This window comes from Uranotaenia lowii, chromosome 3 (genome assembly GCF_029784155.1).
Source record: "Uranotaenia lowii strain MFRU-FL chromosome 3, ASM2978415v1, whole genome shotgun sequence".
NCBI classification, from domain to species: Eukaryota; Metazoa; Arthropoda; class Insecta; order Diptera; family Culicidae; genus Uranotaenia; species Uranotaenia lowii.
The window spans coordinates 113568003-113591953 of NC_073693.1; the positions used below are offsets into that span (position 1 = coordinate 113568003).

The window sequence follows — 23951 nt, forward strand, 5'->3', positions numbered from 1 at the left end:
ATAACAAATGATTTTATGTCAAAGTATGACGAGATTTCAAAAATACGATAAACATGTTACTAAACATTTTATGTTTCAATTATTATATTTCGTGTAATCATTGTTCCATTTCTGATCACCCTTTCGGTCCAATAGTTTTGGCGTTCTATACATCATTTTGTTTTCCAGCGGTTAAAATTTTCCATAAAAATATCATCAAAATCGAGTTTCAATTTTTTTTTTCCTTTTTAGCAACATGTAAGCAGATCCCTGAATCGTCTTAAATTTAGTTCCTAAATAATTGATAACATTTCAAAGAATTATGCCCCTATGAATCAACCGCCGTAAATATGTATCGCATTGAATTGTGCCATGCTGATAGCCAGCGTGCGATATCACTGTCCAGAGATATTCACCGCTTATCGTAAATGGTCTCCTAATCTTAAAAATCTCCAAATTACAAAACAGATACGATAACGAAACAAGGCGATAGTATGTTGTTTGGTTCATCCCCTGCCTACATTAAGAAGCGTGACTCCGGCCAGTGAAGATGGTTATCCGTAAGCTGTACGTTCCGCCAGCGATTGTAGGAAACGGGAATGGCCATCCCCCTGCCGCCGTTGTCGCTGCCGTTCCAGAGGTAAGACTTTGACCTTGATCCGGAAACGATTCTCATATGTCGTTATCTCATTTATTTCGAAGGTTAAAACTGCTGATCCGGAGGAAATAACTGCTTATGCGGTTGTCGAAGAGCAGCAGATAGAAGAGCGGAAGACAGAGGCGCAGGAGATAGAAGAGCAAGAGATAGTGGAGCAAGAGATAGTGGAGCAAGAGACAGTAGAGCAGGAGTTAGCAGAGCAATCAACTTTCGCAGCGGCGCCAACCACAGAGCAAGAAGAACAATCTCGTGAAACAAGTGATGATGTAATAGTGCAGATAAAAGCGGGCAAGATTGCGGGAGCTAAAGAGCAGTTACCGAATGGAGGTGACCTCTATCGTTTTAGCGGTATTCCTTATGCAAAGGCGCCTGTGGGTGAGCTTCGGTTCAAACCGCCAGTAGCCCTGGAAAAACTGGACGATGAACTGACTGACTGTCGCAACGAAAGAAACAACTGTCTGAGTATAAGCTACTACCCACCGGAGGAAGCGGCGACCGCATCCGAAGATTGCTTGTTTCTCAATGTTTACACCCCTAAACTGTCGGAAGACCAGGCTGCCGCCGGACTTCCGGTAATGGTTTTCGTTCATGGAGGAGGTTTCGGTGCTGGAAGCGGCAATGCTGCGTTCTACTATCCTAACCTTCTGGTTCAGGAAGGTGTCGTAGTTGTGACCATGAACTACCGTCTGGGTCCGTTAGGGTTCCTATACATGCCGGAAATCGGCATCTACGGAAATATGGGCATGAAAGATCAACGTTTGGCCCTGGCTTGGGTTCAGGATAATATTGCCAATTTCGGTGGGGATCCCGGCAATGTGACGCTTTTCGGTGAAAGTGCTGGAGGGGCGGCGGTTCATCTGCATTACATTTCCCGGGAGTCCAGAAAATACTTCCACAAAGCCATCTGCATGTCTGGCGTTTCGTACAATCCGTGGGTTTTGCAAACTGACGGTGCAGAAAAAGCGAGGGGTTTGGCAGCGCTGCTCGGTGCCGATTCAACCAAGAATGAGGAGGTTTATAGTAAGTATAAAAACGTTCATTTGTTTGTTTTTTAGAATTTTGACTTTTTTTACGTGAATTGAGACAAAACTAAACAATTTTTAAGATTCTCGTAAAAAAAAACTATTCTACCTTCTTATATCAGTTTTTGTCTTCTAAAGTTTTCTATGATTGATTTCACTTAAAACTGATTCATTTTTAAACTTATTAACTCCAAATCATCGATACTAGACTAGTACCTTTTTTAATGTCTTATTTTGTTATAATATTCAAATGAAGTAACCTTATTTTATTGTTTTTTATGTTCAATTCTCATATGAATTTACCGATTTTTATAGTCAAGCATTTTTTATTTCTTTCAAAATAATTTTTATATAATTTCTAATTGTTTTTAAATCATGAATTTTTGTGTACTGAAAAAAATAATAAGCCTAACAATCTAAATTCAAAAAAACATTGTTTCTACCTTTTGGCATTTCTAGGACTCAGTATTTCAATTGACGGCTACAAAATATTCAGAGCTTGAAGCTCTTTTTTAACTAATCGTTGATTTTTAAATTTATGAAAAAATCGATATTATTCGAAACTTTAAAGCAAAATTGTAATGCACAACATTTATTAAATAAGTATTTGCTTTGTGCTTTCAATATTAACAACAAAGCTTCAAATTTATTATTTTTATTTTTTCAAGTTTCTTATTGATCATTCATGAAATCACCCATTTCCCAACCTGTACTTTGGCAATAAAAGCTTTCAATGATGAACTGAACATGTTGTTTATTCAATATTTGAAGTAATTATTGTGAACTTCAGAAATGAAATATTTCAGTATTTTAAGTTGATACTGAACGAAATAAAAAATAATATTATTTCTAATTTTGATCACTGGTACTCTTGAAGTAAAATTGATATTCTTCTTTTTATCAAAATTGATTTAATCATCAAGTAGGTAGTTACATATGTGTTTCGGATAAATTCTCTCAAGTTGAAAATGAATTTTTGTTCTTAATCAAGATTTCACAATTCAAATAGTTATTCAATATTTCTTCAAATTAAAAATATTACAGCGGAATTCTTCAATCAAGCCTTCAATTGAAAAAAGAAAGGAATGTTAATTTCGAAGCTTAATAAACAACAATTATTATAGTTTTGCTGAACAATTCCAAATAATAATTATTTTCTCTCCTGGTCTGAAATTTATTTTAAAACTCGGATCTAGTTTCTTTTGAAATCTGTGTTAAAATTGATAAATTTTATTTCTATTATTCTTATGTCCCAAGCTTCAAACTCTGGTTTCATTCAAAATTTTAAAACGCATTCGTTTTTTTGTTTTCTGAAATATTGATGTTAGATTTGTAAACTTGATTGCTTACTATTTATTTTCTAGCAAATGTCTAGCTCAAAATAAGGAACATCATTTTGAAAAACTTATCGATGACTTGCAGGAAAGAGCAATGATTCAAAACTTTGAATATCTTGATTTTGAATTTTGAAACCCCCCCCCCCCCCCCCCCCCATGAGCGGGTCCTTCGCACGGGCCTGCTTCGGGCAAGGCGTTTGTACACATCCCAAAGGAGGTCCAAACTTGATCCGAAGAGCCATGTGTGTTTCCTGGTTGGATACGGGAACAACGGATATCGTCTGTGGGATCCTGTTCAACGAAAAGTGATCGTCGCTCGAGACGTAGTAGTGCAAGAAAAGGAAGTGAAAAGTGGTCAATACAGTGATGATCATCTCGTGTCAGATTCAGTGAAACAAATTGAACACACAGACAATTCTAGTGAAAAAGTATTGGAATCTGATGACGAATCTGTATGGGATGATAAAATGATAGACGATAGTGATGAAAGTGAAACTTAAAAATTCTCGAATATCGAAACAGTGATAGACAATATAGAAAAAGTGCCTGTGAGAAGAAGTGGACGAGCGAAAAAAGCGGCCGGCTCGTATTTCCGACTACGAATTGAATCCATCCCCGAAACGCCACGCTGGTCGATGCGATTCTGAAGACGAGAGCTACATCGCCTTTGCATTGAATGCCGCGGCCTACATCGACGAGCTGCCAGAAGACATCGAGAATCTTAAAAAGCGTAACGATTGGTCTTTGTGGAAAACTGCTGTCGACGAAGAGATGCGGTCCTTGGAGAAAAACCGCACCTGGAATCTTGTCGACCCCCTACTGGAAGTCGAGTTGTGCCGTGCAAGTGGGTGTTCAAAATTAAGAAGGATGACGGTAAACCTGCCCGGTACAAAGCACGACTGGTCGCCAAAGGCTGCTCTCAACGTGCTGGGTACGACTACCACGAAACGTATGCCCCGGTGGTTCGGATGAGTACCGTTCGAACGCTCTTGGCCGTGGCGGTCCAGCAAGACTTACACTTGCACCAGATGGACGTTCGCACCGCCTTTCTAAACGGGAATCTGAACGAGACGGTGTACGTTCGACAGCCACCAGGATTTGAGAGGGGGAATAAAGTGTGCCGACTAAACAAATCCCTGTACGGTCTGAAGCAGGCGCCCCGCAGCTGGAACGAGCGATTCAACAAGTGCATCCTGGAGTTAGGTTTCAATCGGTCTCCCTACGACAACTGCCTGTACACCCTTGTGACCGAGAACTTCAAGGTGTACCTGATCCTCTACGTAGACGACATCTTGATTGCGACGGATTCCACTGAGAAATTGAAGTGGATCAAGTCGCAACTAGCAGCCGAATTCGAGATGGGAGACCTGGAAGACGTCAGCACTTTTCTTGGCCTGAAAATTGAGCGCAACAGGAAGAAAGGTACATTATCCATCAGTCAAGCCGGGTATGTATCTTCCCTGCTTGAGCGGTTCGGAATGCGGAACTGCAAGCCTGTTGCCACCCCACTAGAGACGAACCTCAAGCTGGCCCGAAATTCCGAAAGCGAGAAGTCAACGCAGCAGCCTTATCGAGAGCCCATCGGTTGCCTTACATACTTGATGCTCTCCTCGCGACCGGACATCAGCTTTGCCGTTAACTACCTGAGTTGGTTCCAGAGTGGTGCCAATGATACGCATTGGGCCTATTTGAAGCGTGTCTTGCGGTACCTCCAAGGGACGAAGGATTTTCGGTAGGTCTACACCAACCAAGACGGACGTGGCGAGCCAATCATCGGTTTCGCTGACGCTGACTGGGGGAACGATGTCGATACTCGGCATTCCACCTCCGGTTACCTGTTCCAGATTTTCGGCAACACGGTCGCATGGACGAGCAGGAAACAAACAACTGTGTCACTATCATCCACCGAAGCCGAGTACGTGTCCCTAAGCCAGGCGGCATGTGACGCCATCTGGGTGAAGAACCTACTGTCCGAATTTGGTGTGGTCCTGCGATCCCCGCTGATAATCCACGAAGACAACCAGTCCTGCATTCACATCGCAGAAGAGCCTCGAGATCAGAAGCGAATGAAACATCTGGATATTCGCTACAACTTCATCCGTGAATGCATCCAGGACAAGATCATCAAACTGCAGTACATCGCAACAAGCCATCAGCTAGCAGATGTCTTCACCAAGAGTCTGCCGGCTGGTCCATTGAAACATCATCGAGCCTCCCTAGAATTGAGAGGGGGTGTTAAGGAACAACCCTAGGCGATAATTATAATTAGCCGTTAGAATAAGTTTCCCTTAGATTAAACCAAACTCGGCAAGCCATGAAAATTCAAATTATCTATAAAACCGCCTACCAGTTTGTATTCTCTACCAGTTCAAATATATTCTGTTAACCAAACCACAGCACACTGTTTTTCTACACTTTTTTCTCTCTATAAACTGTACCCATTCTTGGAGGAGTTCTGGCAACATTGCCAAGCATACATCGTTTATCTCGAGTCGGTTCCGCAATTTTACTTATTTCTGGTGAAATACGTATAGTTAAATCTTCTAAAGTAGTTGTTCGGTCGCACGGTGATTTGTTGTCGATGGGGCAAGTGCAATTTCTAATTGAATTTTGTGATTCGATGGTTTTTCTGCGCTTTAAATGTTTGTGTTGTGCCGGAAGAAAAGTGCATATTGGAAATGGCGTCGAAAAGAAGAACCGGTTATACAGGCTTTTGTTCAAAAGCTTGTGAAAAAAAGCTCATAAAGTTTGTAACGGGTGTAACTGGCGTTACTTGAAGAGCGTTGTGTTCTAATTGTTGAATGCAACATTGCACGTGATATGGGGTCAGAATGATGACAGGAGCTTTTCCAATAGGATTTTTGTACGAAGTAAATGCTGGTGACAGATTGGAAAACGGCACCGTGGATTTCAGCTAAGTGGTTTTGTTTTTTGTTTTTATTTAGAGGATAATGTAGAGGTTGTGTGTGTGTGTGTGTGTGTGTGTGTGTGTGTGTGTGTGTGTGTGTGTGATGGGGGGAGGGGGGCGGGGCGAATAGGATAGTGAGTCTGGTCGGCAAATTTTCAATATCACTACAGCAAAAAAAAGAGTTTTTTGTTTTATTGTCGCCATTTTCCCAATTTCGGATTTTTGAAGCATTTATGTTAACTAAATTTTTCTAGACAGTGAATTTTGAATTTGACAGGCACTATTTACCTCCTATTACGGAAATGAATAACACTAAATCGCTTTAGTTCTGAATCTCAATGTAGTGATTTTTTTTCTATACTACACAGATATTTCGAAAATATCAGAGCTTTTGCTGGGGTGTTCATTGAAAGTTTAGCTATAAAATAGTTTCGTGTTTCTTTTGACGTTCATCGATGAATATGAAAAATCGTAAAAAAAAATTCTAAATCTAAGGATTTTTAAATCCAGAAAAAGAAACATCAATGTAATGTTAGTTTTCGTGTTACAAACAAATGGTAGCTTTGTAAAGCTTTTATTCTGAGTTTTTGCAAGAGTTAATTTGCGTTTTCATTTTTTTTTAAGTCTCCGGTCAAATCAAAGGCTTGTGCAGTGTTTGGTAATGGATAATTTTTTCGTCAGTAGGGTCGGTTCGTTGTGTGTGTATGTGTGTGTGTGTTTGTAATTGACGTGATCGGTTGGTTCGGTGTTCGTGTTTTGCTCGCTAGGTCGTTCTTGCTCTTCTCGTTTTAAACTTTAAACGCGTGATAAAATTCGGAGAGTTGCATCGTTGCCAAGTGCATTGTACGTGTATGGAAGTGCCACGTTAGGGCGTTTTGCCCTTTTCGTCTTAAGCGCGCGGTAAAATTCGGAGAGTTACGCCGGTGCTAAGTACTGAGTTAGTTAGGACGTATAAAAACGCGATGTACTCGATAGTGTGCGACGCGACGATTTTTAACTTTGCTTTGATCACATCCCTTCCCAAAGGGAATCCAGATCTTATTTACCTTACTCACTAACAAACCACCCTTCCTGTGACGACCGTGGAGATTTAGAGGTGTATTCGGTCTCTAGTAGCAACGGAAGTCGAACTAACAATCCTTCCCTTTCCCCGATGAACCGTAAGGACGTGGCCGGCGCCGTTATTGACCATATAAGATGAGGAACCTTCGAAACGTGCACACAGAAAATGGTAAGCTAATCCCAAGCCCCATTTATTTGGATCTATGTGCAATTTTGATGGTTCTTGTCAATCACGGAGTAGCAACTACTGAAATGTACGGTTCATCCAAGCTCAAGCTCAAGCAAGCTCAAGCTCTATAAACTGTACCCATTCTTTTCTAGGATGATTCCTTTCTAGCGAATTCCTGCCGAGCAGAGATGTCAAAGTGCCTGATTTTTCAGGATTTTTTAAGGTTCATCCTGATAACCTGATAAGACTCAAATTTTCTCTTATTTTTAGAAATAAGCCTAATTTTGCCTGATTTTTTGGTTTTTACAAAAAGTTTAATGTTTCAGTAAGCAGAGCTTTGTACAGATCCGTTTAGAACTCAATAGACATTCAGCGCTTGTTCGTAGTCACTCCAACCTTGAACTCAATAGCTTCACACTTTAATGGATCGAATCTTCTATCAATGTTTTATAACTGGTTTTAGAAGATTTTGGCATCCTGAACTCGCATCTTTTGTCAGATTTTGTCTATCGCATCCAATTTACTGATAAGACGTTCAAAATAAAACAGTTTCAAGATGTATCAATCATTGATATCTTTTAATAATTTTTTACTTCATTGTTGAAAACTGCAGCTCTTTTCAACTTCCTACTTTGAAAAATATCTAAAATTTATTTTGGTTTGAAATTTCATTTGAATTCCGTTTGAACAGAACGGGGAAAAACAAAAAAATTAACAAAATTTCTGTAACTTCAAAGTCAAAATAACTTGCGTAAAAACTTTAATTTTTGAAAATCGTATACTACAGTTTTGCCGAAATAGTGAACAAATCTTTTAAATGAAACTTTTAAAAATTTTTTTTCAAAAACTAGATTTTATATAAAGCTAATAAAAAAAACTAAATATCAATTTTCATCTGGTTCAAAAGAAAAGAGCCAGAATCGAATTAGTTATCACATTTCAATTTAGGTGGATATGAGTAGTCAACTAAGCTAAGCTAATCACATCTACAAATTTAACTTTATGAACAGTTAAACGTTAATCAAATTGACTGATTGTAAGAAAATTCATATTTTCAACAACAGCACTAGAACATGACGTTAAAATATAGACTGCAGTTTTTAAACTTCCAAAATTGCACAGAAATTAGAAGGTTTGTTCTAAGAAAACGAATAATAAAATACAGAGAAAAAATCAACGATACTTATCAGATTGTTGCGTAGGTTTTTTTTCTTAGCCTGGTCATTCACGTGCTCCTGGGGGTACTGAATGTTCCGAATGCTTCAATGCTATTTTTGTCGAATTTGTTCTCTGTGAAATTACAACGCAGCTTTATAGAAGATCTTGCCTTTTTTGTTTTGCTTATTCATTTTTCAACTCCCTTTGGACACAATTACCAAAAAAAAATCGAAAATATTCCATTATTACAAAAACTAAAAATTTAGCTGTCACAAATTTGTGTCTGCTCATCTCTCAACTTTTAAAAATCTTCCACATTTAAACTTAAGTTCGCGAAAATCACTATGAAGAATTTTTGCAAAAGGCTTTGATTAGTATCTCAAATATTACAGTTTGAAAAAAAAAACAAGTCCAAAATGGTGAATTTTCAAACAACTGCTGAATCACTTTTTTTTAATAAAACGCTACATTTCGTCAGTTAATCGTGTAAGCGCTGGTCAATTTTTGATGGCAACCCTGCTTCCGAGTTAAGACGTTAGTTAGTGATGCCAATATTTCAACTGCCCATTTATTCTACCCTATTCTCATTTCCTACAAGGTAGTATTTTTTTAGCGGACCTCACAGTTACCTTGTAAAATTCATCGACAAGAACTGCTCAACTTCAGCTAGTCAGAATAAATTTGCGTCACAAGTCGTCACTGCCATTTTAGATCCAATGCTAGGGATTTTTATCCTGAGAACCCACTGTGCCTGCTGAATTGAGTTTTATTTTTGACGCTAACAGATATATTAGAAAGTTAAAGGGTGTCCACGATGAAATTGCCACACACCAAATTGATTCGAGAAAATCGAGTTTTCATCCGATTGCCATCAAATTTTCAGGGATTGAAAAATAACTATTTCACATCATTTTACCATTTTACTCGCATTTTATTTACAGTCCATACGCAAATGCCCGCACCTTGGCCTTAACCCCGGCCAGAAGATTCTGCACAACCTGTAAATCAACCATTTTTTGCAACCAATTTCGGCTTAGGTGTAGCTTCTTAGCCACATCCCGAACGGTGGCGTTCGGATTTCGGTTGAAGGCCCCAAGTACGCGGTTGTGATTTTTGGTGTTGTACGGAATACTTTTTCTTTCACTTCTGGGCTTCCGATCGATGGTCAATCATTCCTTGTATCGCTTAATCACTCGAAACACCGTGGAATTCGCGATTCCCAACGTTTTAGCGATGGAACAATGCGAAAGATTCTTGTTCTAGTGATGGATGCGCAAGATTTTATCACGCTCGAGCTGTTCTTTCGACTCCATTTCCGCGAGTTTTTATCACAGAACTTTGAAACTTGTAGGATGTAAACAATGCACTATGAACTAAATCAACTCAAGTTTTCATTAAATTCTACCCAACGGTACAAAAGTTAGAGTAATTTCTTGGTGTGGCAATTTCATCGTGGACACCCTTTACGAATGGACCTTTTTATACCACACCCATGTGAAAAAATTAAAATTGAAATCAAGCCAATTTTACTTCTTGAACTAATCCATGTTGTATTTTTAAAAGTGAATAAGAAATATAAAATTTTTTTACATGGATGTGATATTGAAATCTGATTATATTTTTTTTAACATTGCGATTTGAGTTTTGAAATATTTTAAGCTAAGGTACATGGACTAAGTTCAGGTGAATTCCATGTTCCCATGAATAGGAAACTCTTGTTTTCAGTTATTTTCTATGTGTTATATTATCTGTAGCAAACACAAACGTTCATGAAAGCAAACATATGACAGACCTTTCATAAGGAAGATTCAAAATCCTCAAAATTTGGAATTTATGAGACATGGATTTTAAGGGTTTGAGAATCAAAATTTAGTTCGAAAATTCAAAACATAATTTTTGTCGCGTACTTTACAAAATTGAACATTTTTTTTTTTTGTTTTTTTTTTTTTTTTTTTTTTTTTTATAATCAATTTATTGTTCAGTTTAGGTTTATGTACATACATGTTGTGATTATTCTACTGTCAAGTGAAATTCTAATGCATCTACATCTACTACATTATTGCATTCATTCATAAAATCAATAAATTTGGCTAAAATTTTAAATATTGCAATGCGTTTTGCAAGCCCTACTCTATCAAGTAGCGGTACGATAAGATCATTCACAAGAACTATTTGATGATCGTTGAACAGCAAGTTGATCTTCTGTTGGAGTAAGCGCACGCCGGCTCTCACTCGCTGGCATGAAAAAAATTTGTGTTCCACTGTCTCTACCTGGCCACAGTATTCGCAGTTTTCGTCGGGCACACGCCGTTGTGTGTACAATAGCTGACGATGGGCTATTTTTTGGTTAGTCCATATGTAGAGCAGTGATCTCACGCCCGTCGATAGGCGAGACGATGAAATATTGCTCCACACTCGATTCCAGTTGACGGCTGGGAAGATCCTCTCTACGCGAGGCTGATCTGTTTGGTCGATGAAAAAACTGTTCAAACTTGCTGCTGTCGGGTTTTCAATTATTTGGCTTGGTAATTGGGGATACGTGCTGAGAATCATCTTCAAGCAGGGTAGGTCCGTGGGACGAGTTTGATTTCCGAGGTTTGCTTGTTGGATAAAGCTACGATAGAACGGCATGGAATCAGCTTCACGCATGTGTCTGTTGATTAGAAGTGCTTTAGTTTTCAATGCTGGCAAATGTAAACCAAGTCCGCCGTTTTTTTTCGTTCGCGCTAATTGTTGCATGGGTACGCGTGCCACGGCGCCTCGCCAGATGAAGCTACCCATGGTTGCTGTTATCCTGCTTGTGTGTACGCAGTACGGGGGAAGAATTGATGATATGTACCATACTCTGGACAAGACAAATGTGTTCAGAAGTATTACTTTCTGGTACACGTTGAGGGAACGAAGCGAGTGGAGCCACATTAGTCGAGAGAAGCTAGTGACGAGGGCATCCCAATTGAGCCTTATCATGTTGCGTATCGAATTGCAAAAAATAACACCCAACACCTTGGTTGTGTTCATCGTTTCAAGCCATGCGATGCTGATGGGATTCCCATTTACAGATCCAACATCTATTGCTGTTGTTTTCGACAAGTTCAAAACTGCTCCCGCTACTCTCTGGAATCGTAAAAACAGCTCTCGCATTTGATCGATTTTTTCGGCGCTTGTTATTATCCCACTGATATCGTCTGCATAAGCAACCAAGAGATCAGAGCCACAGACCACCTGTAGCTGTCGCAATAGTGGATGGATATAGAGAACGAACAGATGCATGGAGAGAGGATCTCCCTGTCGCACCGATCGGCCAATTGGGAAAGGAGCGGAGAGATGCCCATTTATCAACAGTCTCGAACTGGATTGCGCATAAATACGCGTCAGCAATTCTACTAGGCGCGAATTTATTCCCAAGCGTATCATCGTGTTGAAGAGATAACTGTGGTCTACTCTGTCGAACGCATGGTCTAGGTCGAATGATATCAACTTTCCCCGTTCTTTTCTGGCGGTTAGTTGAGCTATCCGATCCTTCAGAGCCAACGTGGCTTGGAAGATGTTTCGACGATTGTTGGAGCACTTTTGGATATCACTGAGCACATGGTTTTCTTCGAGCACATGGTTTAGTCTCTCTTTGAGTATTCTCGAGAGTATTTTATAGTCACTGTTGAGCAGTGAGATTGGACGGAACGAGCCTGCATTGTTCCCAGACCCTCGTTTTTTCACTAACACGATAACTCCATCAACGAATTGAGCCGGAAAATTTCCACTTATTGCTTCATTCATAACCAAATTTAATTCACGATGAATCACGTCGAACGTTTTCAGATAAAATTCCCTGGGAATACCGTCTGGTCCCGGGGATTTTTTCGGTGAACTGAATTTAATAGAGTTCAGAATTTCAGTGGTACTTATACTGTTCATGCAGGCATCGTTTCGTTCATTCTCGTCTGGCACTAATTGAACACACGGAAATGTTTGTTCACTATGTTGATCTTCCATTGGAACATGTGCATATAAGTTTTTAAAATACTCAACCATGTACTCTTGTATTGCCATTGGATCTTCTAACACTTCACTTTCTTCGTTTTCCACTTTTTCAATCGTCGTTTTCTTCCTTATTCTTTCTCCAAGCTGGAACGTTGAGAGGGGCTCTCCGGAAACGTAGGTTTCGTTTGCCCGCACGAATAGTGCAGTAAAACGACGCTGGTGTGCCAGCATCTCTGCCTTGATTCGGTTTATATTTTGGATCTCGTTGGGATGTTGATAGTAGCGTTCATATGCTTCTTTCAGGTACATGTACAACCGCTGCTGTTCGCAATGGAAACTATCGAAGGCTTCTCTAGATTTCCATTTGAAAAACGATTTTATTTTCCGTTTGGCACACAGGAGCCACCAGTCCATCCAAGATCGGTAGTTTTGCCGTTGTCGAGTCCAGAATTGCCACCTATTCCGGAAATCTTCGACACATTCGTCGGTTAAAAGGTGAGGACGTAGGGACCAAAATCCTCTGCCGGGGGATGAGTGAGGAAGCGGAATGCAAATTCGAGCTGTGACTGCCATGTGGTCTGAAAAACAGCAGACGTGCACATCAGCTGTTCTCAGCTGGTTGAGGAGACCAGTGCTGACGTAAAAACGATCGAGCCTGGATGTGGAGTTGTGTGCTATATAGGTGTGTCCTGGGATGCCGGGTCGTAATGCTATCCATACATCATGTAGCTGAAGCTGTTGGATTGTCGCTTGTAATGCAGGGCTCATATTATATCCCGTGGCATCAGATTGTCTGATGACACAGTTAAAATCGCCCCCCAGGATTATGTTGGGGGTTCGATGTCGGAGATGGTAGGCGATGGTCTCGTTGAAAAACCTTTCCCTGTCATTTCGCATTGCTGAACCAGAGGGCGCATACACATTGCAAATCGTTGTGTTGTGTATTCTTAGTGCGATCAATCTGCCATCAGAACTCTTCTCTGTGTGCGAATATCGAATGTGCTCTTTCAGTGCGATTGCCGTTCCTCTTCTGTTGTGGTCTACGTTTGCTATTACATTATAGCCTGGGATGGAAAGTTGCTCGCTGTAAACTTCTTGCAAAAAGACGATGTCAAGGGCCATGGTTCGGATGAATGTTCGAAGCGCGTTTAGTTTGGTAGTGTTGGTGATTGTGTTGATGTTTATAGTTCCGAGGTTGCAGCTGATCATAGCCATCACATGCAAAGATCCTCCTCCTGGGTGGATACGTTACCGTCGACAGCTGTTTTCAACTTTTTACTCGGTTGACTTTGTTTCACTTTCTTCCTGCTGCTGTTAGAAGAGTCTGAGGAAATCGAAATATCGGATTCGTTTCCATCAGTTTTGGTGCGTGTGATGTCGTGGCTTCTAAGCTGGATCGTAGAGGTGGTGGTGGTGGTGGAGGTGGTCGGTTTGGCGGGTGGTGGCATGAGTGGTTGCTGCGATTTCTTCGTGATATCGAGCTGCACTGGCTTATCCACGAAAACGGTCGGAGCCGTAGTTGGTTGTGTGTGTTGTTGTCGCTCTTGAACGCTTGTTTTGGCGCTCGGAGCCTGTACGGGACGTGGGTTAGCAGCGTGGGGTGGGTTTGGATGTGTGTTCATTTTGGTAACGTTTGCATACGTTTGGTCTGCAGCCAGTTTCTGGACAAGCAGTTTTTTGTTTTGTATACACGGGATACCCGTGTGTACAAATTCCCCGCAATGACCGCAGGTCTGCCGCTGGCCTTTGTAGATCAGAGCAGTTGTTTCTCCACCGATTGTAACATGTGATGGTATGTTTCTCAACACTACCATGCGCACCGAACGAATTCCTGTCGGCGTACCACCGAAAAACAGCTTTTCGTCCCACAATACATCTCGGATTGTGAGAACTTCACCGTAGGCTTGCAAGAAGTCAGCAACTTGCTGGTTGGTGATGGAGCGAGTAAGATCTAACAGTCTTACTTCCACTGCCCCATCCTCCATTTCGATACGTACTTTGTACGATTTCCCGTTGTAAACAAGGGAGTGTTTGTCATCGTGATCTTGTACGACACGCTGAGCGAGTTCGAGGTCAGTGACCTCCACGTAAAAACAACCAAGGCGGCGGTTTGGTTGTATTAGTAGGACGTTTTCGCGCTTCAATCCAAGCTCATGAGCAATGAATTTATGCACTTCTTCGTGGGTAGGTGGCTTTGGAGCCAACGAAAAGTCTATACGAAATGTGTTCTCGCGGCGCCCCATCGCGAAAAACACCATGCGCGGCGGCACTTGGTCCCCGACGGATTTCGGATAGTAAAATGTACTTTAAAAGTAGTCCGTGTTCGACTTCCGATAGCAACGATAGAAAAAAACCGACCGTCTAGCTCGGAAGTTGAGCGCTAACTAACGAAACAAATATTTTATCGAATTTCGTTTTACGACTTTTGTCCATCGGCTGCGTGAGATTACTGATCTGTGCGGTTGTGGAAGTGTAGACAGCTATAATCATTCAAATTCCAAATTTAAACACGCCATGCGTTGGGATGGAATTCAAAAATAATAAAGTCCAAATTCTTGGTGGATATGAACATCAGAAAAATATATTGTGTTCGATTTTTGTATTAGCATTTTAAAGTGTTTTTATGTACAAAAGTAAGATTTATTTCATGTAAACTATCCGTGTAAGTATTTGTTGTTTAATACATTTTCAATCATTAGGCCCAACTTTGTATTTGTATGTATGTATGTATGTATGTATGCAGGGTTGGTCGGCTCTTCTCAAACAACAAAGAGCCGGGAGAAACCAACTCTATTTTCAGTTCGGCTTCCGAACTTCCGAGTGTAATCCTCTTTCGCTGATCGTGCTCCACTCGTTACCCGAGTTTACACGAGCTGTAAGTGACTCGGACGGCAAGTGTGAGAGCATTTGCATCCGAGTGGGAGAAAGAGAATTCTAAACAAAGAGCGCCCTGTGTTTCAGTCATACACCTCAGAGTAAAGAAGGAAAAAAATATTTAGACTCCCACCACACAACGTAGAAAAAATATAAACAATTTCTACTCCGCTACTATGCTCACTGCTGTTAGCTGTTTTGAATTCTTTTTTTTTACAAAAGGTAGCGTTCGAAGAAGAGGTGACAGGTGGTTTCATCAAAAAATCAGGACACCGCGAAGAACAAAAACCAGGATTTTTCAGGACCCCCGTAGATTGGTGGAAATGAAATGCAGCTCTTCTTAGATTGCATAAATTAAGGCGAAATAGCGGTGCAGTATACGCCTTAATTTGTGCAGCAGAAGAGATATGAAGTAAGGTGGCTTTTAGTTTATACCGAAAAACACCGTTCAAATATCATCTGAACCGAAGATTACCACTGGTTTAAGAGGTTATACTGTTTTTATTGCAAAATCAATTGCATTAAGATCAGGACGGCTTCTAGAAAATCAAGACACCGCTGGGAGCTTTGATTCGGAAAGTAGCATCTTTTCTCGTGAACGTACCAAGAATAAACTGAGTTAGCTCTCGAATTCTCCTCAGCACATTGCGCAACAGATTTTTCCGGAGAAGGGAATTCTCTTCATCAACGGATATGAATGCTCTCGCTCACTCTTATGTGTTGACAATCTCACTCTTCATTTCAGTGCGATTTATCTCTCCCCGCACCGATTGGGGGAGCAAACGAAAAAAAATGCACTCTCTTTCACTGAACAAGCCGATCTGAGGAGTTTTGCCACCCATGTATGTATGTATGTATGTATGAATGTATGAAAACCCACCAGTGGCTGATAGGTCTTTCGACCCGAGGCGGTACGGGAAGTCTCGATCGCATATTCAAATATTGTTCATACTTAACTCATCAACAATAATTGCAGCACAACCAAGGGGTCCGTTACCACTGGCTTGGGACAGGTTTGACTCATCTCACTCCCTTCCAACTGTTCAAAACAACCCACAATCCATTGTATATCAGTCTTCCGTTCGTTTGATGTCCTGTCCAACCCCCCGCTGAACCCCATAATAGAGTTAAGCTATTTTGAACATATGAAAAAAAAAACACTGTTTACATCTTACCTCTTTTTCATTTGTAAAGGATACATGTTGAAACGGATAATTTCCGGGAATATTTAAAAGACAGGAATAGGCAAGCCTGCAGCCAAATCCGTCAGTTGCCAACAATCGCTCTTCTTGCACTAACCGGGGGTTGACCAACGTGTGTAGGGTTTTGAGAAACGGCTAGTGACCAACAACACCCACCTTGCGAGCAACAGCAATTGCTCAGCAACATTTGGGACCCGTAAAAGTTTAACGAGTTCCGAAATTGAAGGTTTGGCACCACCATTGCCACCCGGTTCACCACGTATGATCTTCGAGCCCCAAGACATCCCGCAGTAGCATTTCCTGTTGGCCGACCACCTCATCGAGTACACACTACACGGTATTTTGAATTTCTGACTTGATCAGGTATTCGAGGACTGTTGTAGCTATCCCTATTGGTCAGCTTATAATAAACTGGTCTGTTGCGAAGCGTTGATGTTACTTCCCGCAACATTGCTGATACTGATTGCATTGGATGCCGAGGACACTGGACAGGAACGTGGACAGGAACGTGGTAATCGTTCCGGGCGTTCTTGAAAACAGATTGAGAATCTCTAACATTTGAACAAATTTTCAGCACAAATCACAAGAAAAAATGGTTTTTTCTCCAGGAGTTAAAATTGGCAGCGAAAAAAAAATCACACCCGTCGTTCACGGCCGCAGCCTACTCTTTTTCCATTAGGCCCAACTTTGTATTTACACGCAAAATAATTTGCACGTCGCAAATACGAGAAAACTACATAATTTTTATCCACTTGATTTTCGCGTAGATGCTTCAAAATAAACATGTGAATACACCTTAATGGGAATTTGTGCCTCATGACGGTCACCTACACATAACGTGAATTTTTAGTGAACTCAACGCAATGTGGTAATGAATGTTATAAGGATTTAAGATTGAATCTAGCCAAACTAGAAATAAATTTGTATTGGTAATTTAATCAAAATAATTAATTTAATCAAAATAATCTTTCAGCTACTGTATCGCTTAGTAAATAAATGCTAGAGCATGCTAGGTTGCTAGGTTAAAATTACCAGATTGACCAATTTTATCCGGTTTGGCCCGAATATTTAATACAAAATTTGGAAAGAGTCCGGCCCGGCCCATTTTCCCGGATTCCATTGAAAAAAGCCAAAATTTTAACCGGGTGGGTCCACTATAACGGCTAATCTGTCGATGAGTTTTGATGAAAAGTATAATTTTTTCAGTTCGTTTTTCTTGATTTTTGTTGAGTAATTTCTGGGTTTTGACAAAATTTGCCCGGATAATTGGTGGCAGAGATGTTAAAATCGCGAGTCTACATACTCGCACTTTGCCCTTTTTTGCAGAACGATTTTATTTCGTTAAACTCAATCTGCAATGATGCTATCTAAAGTTCAACTCGGAAAGCATCAGGAAGTAAGCTTCGGGTAAACTCGGCAGGAGTAAACAGCAATCGGGGGAGAAACAGCAGCGAAGCAAACGAACAGTTCAGCGAATTAAAGAAAAAATCGTTTTCGTTCGGCAGCCGAACACATCAATCGGACAACGCATGGGGGCGTGGCTAAAAGTGATAGATTCAAGGGAACGGGAAACGAGCGAGAGAAGGGTGCGAGGAATGTTAACTCGGTCCGTCGGGCAACGATCGCTCGTGAGCATTCGTGTACGGTAAACTTCGTTCTGTTGTTTCATTGGTGTGATTTTATTCCTGCGAGGAGGGGAAAACATCAACTCGGAACTGTTCTCTTCGTTTTGTGTGCAATCACGCCATGATTGGAACGAAGATAAAATCAATCTGCACACAACAAGTTAAACTCGGAAAAAATCAGCCGAATGATTCTTTCCGAGGCGAGTTTAAACACCGCTGATTGGTGGTCAATTTTAAAATCAAATGCCTGGATTCAGCCATATTTAGGTATACATAAAATTGCCCTAATTTGTCCGACCCGGATACGTGCTGAAAAAATCCTGGCAACCTTCTGCTAGGTATTTTTCTCTCTTTGGGGGGATCCAATTCTTTACCACATGTGGTTTTCAATTTTCGTTAAGTTTCATGATAATGATTAATTCTAGAACAGCATGATTTGAGTGCGTTAAATGCATTATTTCTCAACAATTGTCATTGTTGCGTCCGTCATGGAGGGATGCTCTGCGGGATAAATACAAAGGCGAGAAATATTGTAAAAAGTGCTCGGTTAGTAGTGTCAGTGGTAGTTGATCTCGTGTTCGCGATACCGTTAAATGTGCCAAGAAGACGTTTTATTTGTGGAGAAGCCGCCCTGCGTCGAAGTTCGCCCCAGAACCCCCAAGCACCACCCTGCACGTCAACGCTGAATAACAGGAGTTGTGGAACTTCACTACCAGATGGCAGTGGAGTAATACGGCGAAAAGGGCGAAGCGAATCAAGTATCGAGATGGGGCGAAAGAACGGTGATGTCAAACTTGACGCGGCTACGGGGTCAAAGAACTGCCGAAAATCGGCCATTTCGCTACGATAAGCCAAAACGCCAGCACATAAAGGCGCAAGATTTTACTTGTGGTGAAATTATTGAATTCCGGAAGTGAAAGTATAACAGGATATCCCGGTAATTCTTACCCTAAGCCCGGTAGCAACAGTGACCACCGTTCGTCAACGCCATATTAAAACCCCATCCCGATTTCCTAACAGGACCCCGAGGTTTTACCTTGATCCGAGGTTCGGCTCGTTGTGGCAAGGTGTTGCCTAGAAACCGCCATCGCTGCAGGCCGCCATCACACCGCAGCGATAATTACTAAGCCCAACTGCGCTTCACACGAGCCTTAGAAACGCTAGTTTGCAACCTACCGTGTGTCGGGAGTGCCGAGGACCCGCATTTACAATCCACCGTGGTAAGCCATCAAGCCTGAAGCCGCCGACACTCACCTTCGGCCGCTATCGTGGGGACCTACAACCCGAAGCCAACGTTGTACGTGTTGGAAACAAACCGTCGGCCACCTGCATCAATTACCGAGCAGCAGCGCTGTTGAGGAGCGGAGAGGCTGGTCCACCCAGGAAGGCGAGGCACAAGGTGGTGCAATCACTACGTGTCTCGAGGTAGGGGGTGGGACGTAGTTCCTAGTGCGCGCAAACCCAAGACCAATCCAATTAACTTCAATAAACGTGGGAGGTTTTCAAAGCTGATAAAGTGTTTTCTTGGCTAGCCGAATCGTCTATTAGCTTAAGCCGACCCTGAGGCATATATAGGGACTTTCAGCACTGCTGAACCCGCTAGCCGAACACATTTGTTATAATATAAGAAAAGACCAACCGAGTATAACGTTTTTAAACCAAAGCTTCGATCGATTCCTGTTGTAGACTTCTTCGATGCTGCGCTGCTGATACGTTCGTCCTGTGACGGACCTGATTCGGCGAGGTTGGCAGAAACGGAGAATGAGCATGTAGATAGAGCTAGAATTAGTAACTAAATAATTTCTGAACTAAACCACTTTTGAGAAATACCTTTGAAAAATCGAAGCGACAACAGTATACAGCGGGTTATTTACAGTTTCGAATAAGCCAGAACGACCTTAAGAAAATGCAATTCCAATCATAGTTGGAATTTGATGCCTGATTTTCAACCAACTTACGATTTTCCCCAGTTTTATTTCTAAGATATTAAAGCATTCCAACTTAGTGCATCATCAACTCAAACTCTCGAAATTACGGAATATTCTCAGCGTCGATCCACTAAAGCTTTTAAAGATTTCCTTTACTCAAAAGACCCACTTTAAATTGTCTTTCAGATACCCTGATGAACGCTAGCGCCAAAGACTTGGTCGCAAACTCGCCGAAGCTCCTGACCGAAGATGAGCAACGTACCGATATGTTCTACGCATTTACCCCGGTGGTTGAGCCGGCTGATTCGGTGGAACCATTTTTGGTGGACAACTTCATCAGTGCCACCATGGACTCGTCCCTCAATGGTTTACCGCTGATGAGTGGGATCACCAGTAACGAGGGACTTCTGCTTGCTACCTCAGCACTAGCTAGAATCCATGAGTATCGCTCCGATCCTACGAAGTTCGTTCCCCGGGAGCTAACACTGACTCCAGAACAGCTAGCGGAAGTCGGAGACGAAATTCGAAACCACTTTTTTGTGGATGGGCAAATAAATGAGGAACAAATATCCGCGGTTACAGATATCATTTCCGATAACATGTTTGTAACGGCTGCTTACGTCGCTGGTGAACTTCATGCGCGTTATCAGCCCGAGTAAGTTATTCGAGTAAACAAAACTGAGTTAGGGATTAAAATGTTTTTTTTTTTTTTTTTTTTCATTCCAGAACGCCGCATTACTTCTACGTATTTGCGTTTGAAGATGAACTGAACAAGTTCAAAAATGTATTTCAGGTTCCTGCAGATTCGAAAGGTGCATGTCATGGAGACGATTTAACATACATTTTCAATTCGGCAGCTTTGAAAACGGAAGTCCCACCAGATTCGCGAGCCAATCGCTTCCGCGAGACCATGTGTAAGCTGTGGACCAACTTTGCGAAATACAGTAATCCAACTCCCCCGGAGGGAGGTATCGATTTCGTGTGGGAACCGGTGAAGCCCGTGAGTGATTCGAAATTCATCTTGAACGGAGCCCAATTGGACGAGGAGCTGAAGATGATCGAAAATCCTTTCCTGGATCGGGTCCAGTTCTGGAGGGAGCTGTATGAAAAATACTACGGTGGTTATCTGGTGCCTAAAGCTTGAGAACATAAAAAAATGTGCTGGTACCTTGCTGTTAATAAACCAAATCAATCCAACAAATAAGGATATTTTTAAAAATTGTACTTTGAAACGTTTGTAAAATGTTGTTAAAATGATTACAAGCAAAGATGCCGAAAAAAAGAGTTATTCGATTTTCCTCATGCTTGCAAGTCAATATTAATCCGAAACTGCAACAGCTCTCAAGGATCCCACTTATTTTGTTTATATAAGTGGAAACTTTTTTTTATCTAACCATTGAAAAATTTATATTTGCCTTATAATCCTGCTCAAAATAAGCAAGTTAAATTGATCGTGTTTCAAACTGAGGAGTTCCTTGGTAGAGCATTAGTACACCCAAAATAATTTTGAAATTCTTTCTACGGGATTTTTCACGTAAATTGAGATTTTGTTGCATCATATCGATTCTACGTGAATTTTGTAGTAACTACAGAGTATCAAGGATGCCCTGGTAAAAGCTGCTTTACTTTCACATAACTTTCACATGATTTTCACGTAAATTCCAAGTGGATGATCTAAATCCGTTTTATACAATTGTCTCAAGAGAGTGGTTGTTAATTCTTATTAGAAAAAGAATTGTCAGCCAACTGTTGTGAAAATTTGTGTGTCCCCGGTAGAGGAAATTGACAAGCATAATTAGATTTAGCTTTGTCTTTTTGGTAAGTGTCTTTGACTTTTTGATGATTCTAAATAATAATAAATTGATTTTTGTTTCCATATTTTGATAGCAAGGGATGGATCTGGATGCATGTACCCTTCCGAAACTGGTGCCGGTTACTGTTTTTTTGGTTCGACTTCCCGGAATACGAAACACAGAACACCATATAGGCAACAACGGAGAAGGTAAAATTATGTTTTAATTAGATCATTTATTTTTCATTTCTGAATACTTTTCCATTTTTTTCAGCATTCCGCAAACCGCCCTGCGTTGCTGGAACTGTGGGAATTGAAGTGTTTTATTGTGGTAAAAGTGAAGTGTAAGCGAAAAATATTGTGAAAATAAAGTTAGTCCTAAATGAAATTTTGTTATTTTTTCACTATAAACATAAACAAAAATATTAATTGACCTACATTTCATTCCAATTCTAAAAACACTCTTCGTAGCTTTCATAAGCACAGTGAGTTGAGTTCACTAAAAATTCACGTAAATTGTAGGTAAGGCCCATGAAGCACGCATTCTTATAGGGACGTGTTTACATATTGATCTCGTAGGATCTACGTGAAAATCAATTGGATAAAAATTATGTAGTTTTTCACGTAGCTACGACGTGCAGATTATTTTGCGTGTGGAGATGAAGACTTTTTAACAAAGCTAGAGCTGACTCAAACTGGGATGACTATCGTAAGTCCCTGACTGAGTACAATAAAAATATTCGAAAAGCTATGATAAGTAGTTGTTCTTCAGTCATCTCACTAGAAGGGAAGAAGAGCCTATTCTCCATCTTCGATGAACAAATTAAACACATTTTCATCATCATTTAATTTTTTTTATTTTTCATTATAATGAATTTTAAAATTGATTTTACATTAACTTGTTGACTCGGGCGAACAGAGCACCATTGATCGGGGCACGATGAGCATTTTCTGCCGTAGAATCTAGCAGCGAATCCAACTCGATAAAGTCAACTGAATTATAGAGCCACAGCTTGAATAGTTTACATCTGACGATTTAGCCTAATGGTATGGTGTTGGAGAGGTTTTACAATTTCACAGTTTTATTGATTAGATCATAGGCTTCAGCCCTTTATCTTATTCTATAATATAAATGACACTTAATAACTACAGTAGTTTGCGTTGTAAAAAGCCATCATTCGGTACATTGGTTCGTTTCTGGCGTAATTCTGGATGCGATTAGCTAGTTGAAAAGCCCTTACGCTTCGTAAACTGCTGAGGCCTTGGTACGGAGATATACAAGATAATAAATACGGCGAATAATATCTTCCACAGATTAAATCCTTTAAAAACAGTGCGTCGATCGATTTTCTTCGGGTTTCCAGCGTGTCATAACCAACCAGCATGCACAAGACTCGATATTCCGGCATTTCTGATTGCCACCCAAGGTTTCTCAAAGCATATTTCATGAACTTCTTCTGAACTCTTTCTAGTCTGTTGTTGTGTATGTTGTAGTACGGTCGCCACACAATGCCGGCATATTCAATGACGGTCCTCACTAATCCTAGATAGATAGAGACAATCGTGTAGGAATTATCCAGCTCGTGACAGATTCTACTAACCATTCCGAACACAGAATTTGCCTTTGCTACAACTTTTTCAATGTGTTTTGAAAAAGTTAACTCCGCGTCCAACTCCACACCTAAGTGTTTTACTGAGCTTTGCTTAGCAATGATGAAATCGTTATCTAAGCGGTATTCATAAGTGATATTGCTTATTTTCCGAGAAAATGTTATCAAGTTGCATTTCAAGGAATTGATCTTTAGGCCGAATCTACTACAACACTCTGTGAACCTGTGCAAGGCGTTTTGCAGAGTCACACAATCCTTCGGGTGACGAATAGGCAAAAACATTTTTCAATCATCGGCATAAACAAGCGAGAACACATCGGTCAGCCCTTCAGGAAATTCGTTCATAACAGTGATGAAAAGAAGGGGTCCCAAGTGACTCCCTTGTGGAACACCACTGTTGACCAAGAAAGTACTAGATCTCACATTCTCCAGTTTCACGTATTGCGTTCTTTCGAACGAATTCATTGGAGACAGGATCCGGTTATTCCATTCTTGCATAATACCGATAGTAGAGCGTTTATATTGATTACGTCAAAGGCTTTGAACATGTCAGTGTATATTGCGTCAACTCGAAAACTTTGCAGCATCCACTGTGAGGTTCTCAATACAAACTCTGGTTATCAGAAGATTCGATTTCGATTCCTGGTCG

At 40.8% G+C, this 23951-nt stretch overlaps 1 protein-coding gene across 1 annotated transcript; it reads left to right on the forward strand.

Annotated features, from left to right (window-relative positions):
- The first annotated feature begins 427 nt into the window (after nt 1-427).
- LOC129757653 (esterase B1-like) lies at nt 428-21170 on the forward strand. Its single transcript, XM_055754931.1, has 4 exons — nt 428-619; nt 682-1657; nt 20087-20555; nt 20627-21170. Exons 1-4 carry the CDS (start codon nt 530-532, stop codon nt 21042-21044), a joined length of 1953 nt encoding a protein of 650 aa, XP_055610906.1. The 5' UTR covers nt 428-529; the 3' UTR covers nt 21045-21170.
- The last annotated feature ends 2781 nt before the right edge of the window (nt 21171-23951 follow it).

Bases quoted from the DNA above. Each gene is read 5' to 3' on its own strand.
- LOC129757653 (XM_055754931.1), top strand. From the start codon at position 530: ATGGTTATCCGTAAGCTGTACGTTCCGCCAGCGATTGTAGGAAACGGG. The intron at 620-681 runs GTAAGACTTTGA...TTTATTTCGAAG, and splicing joins TTGTCGCTGCCGTTCCAGAG to GTTAAAACTGCTGATCCGGA. The intron at 1,658-20,086 runs GTAAGTATAAAA...ATTGTCTTTCAG, and splicing joins CAAGAATGAGGAGGTTTATA to ATACCCTGATGAACGCTAGC.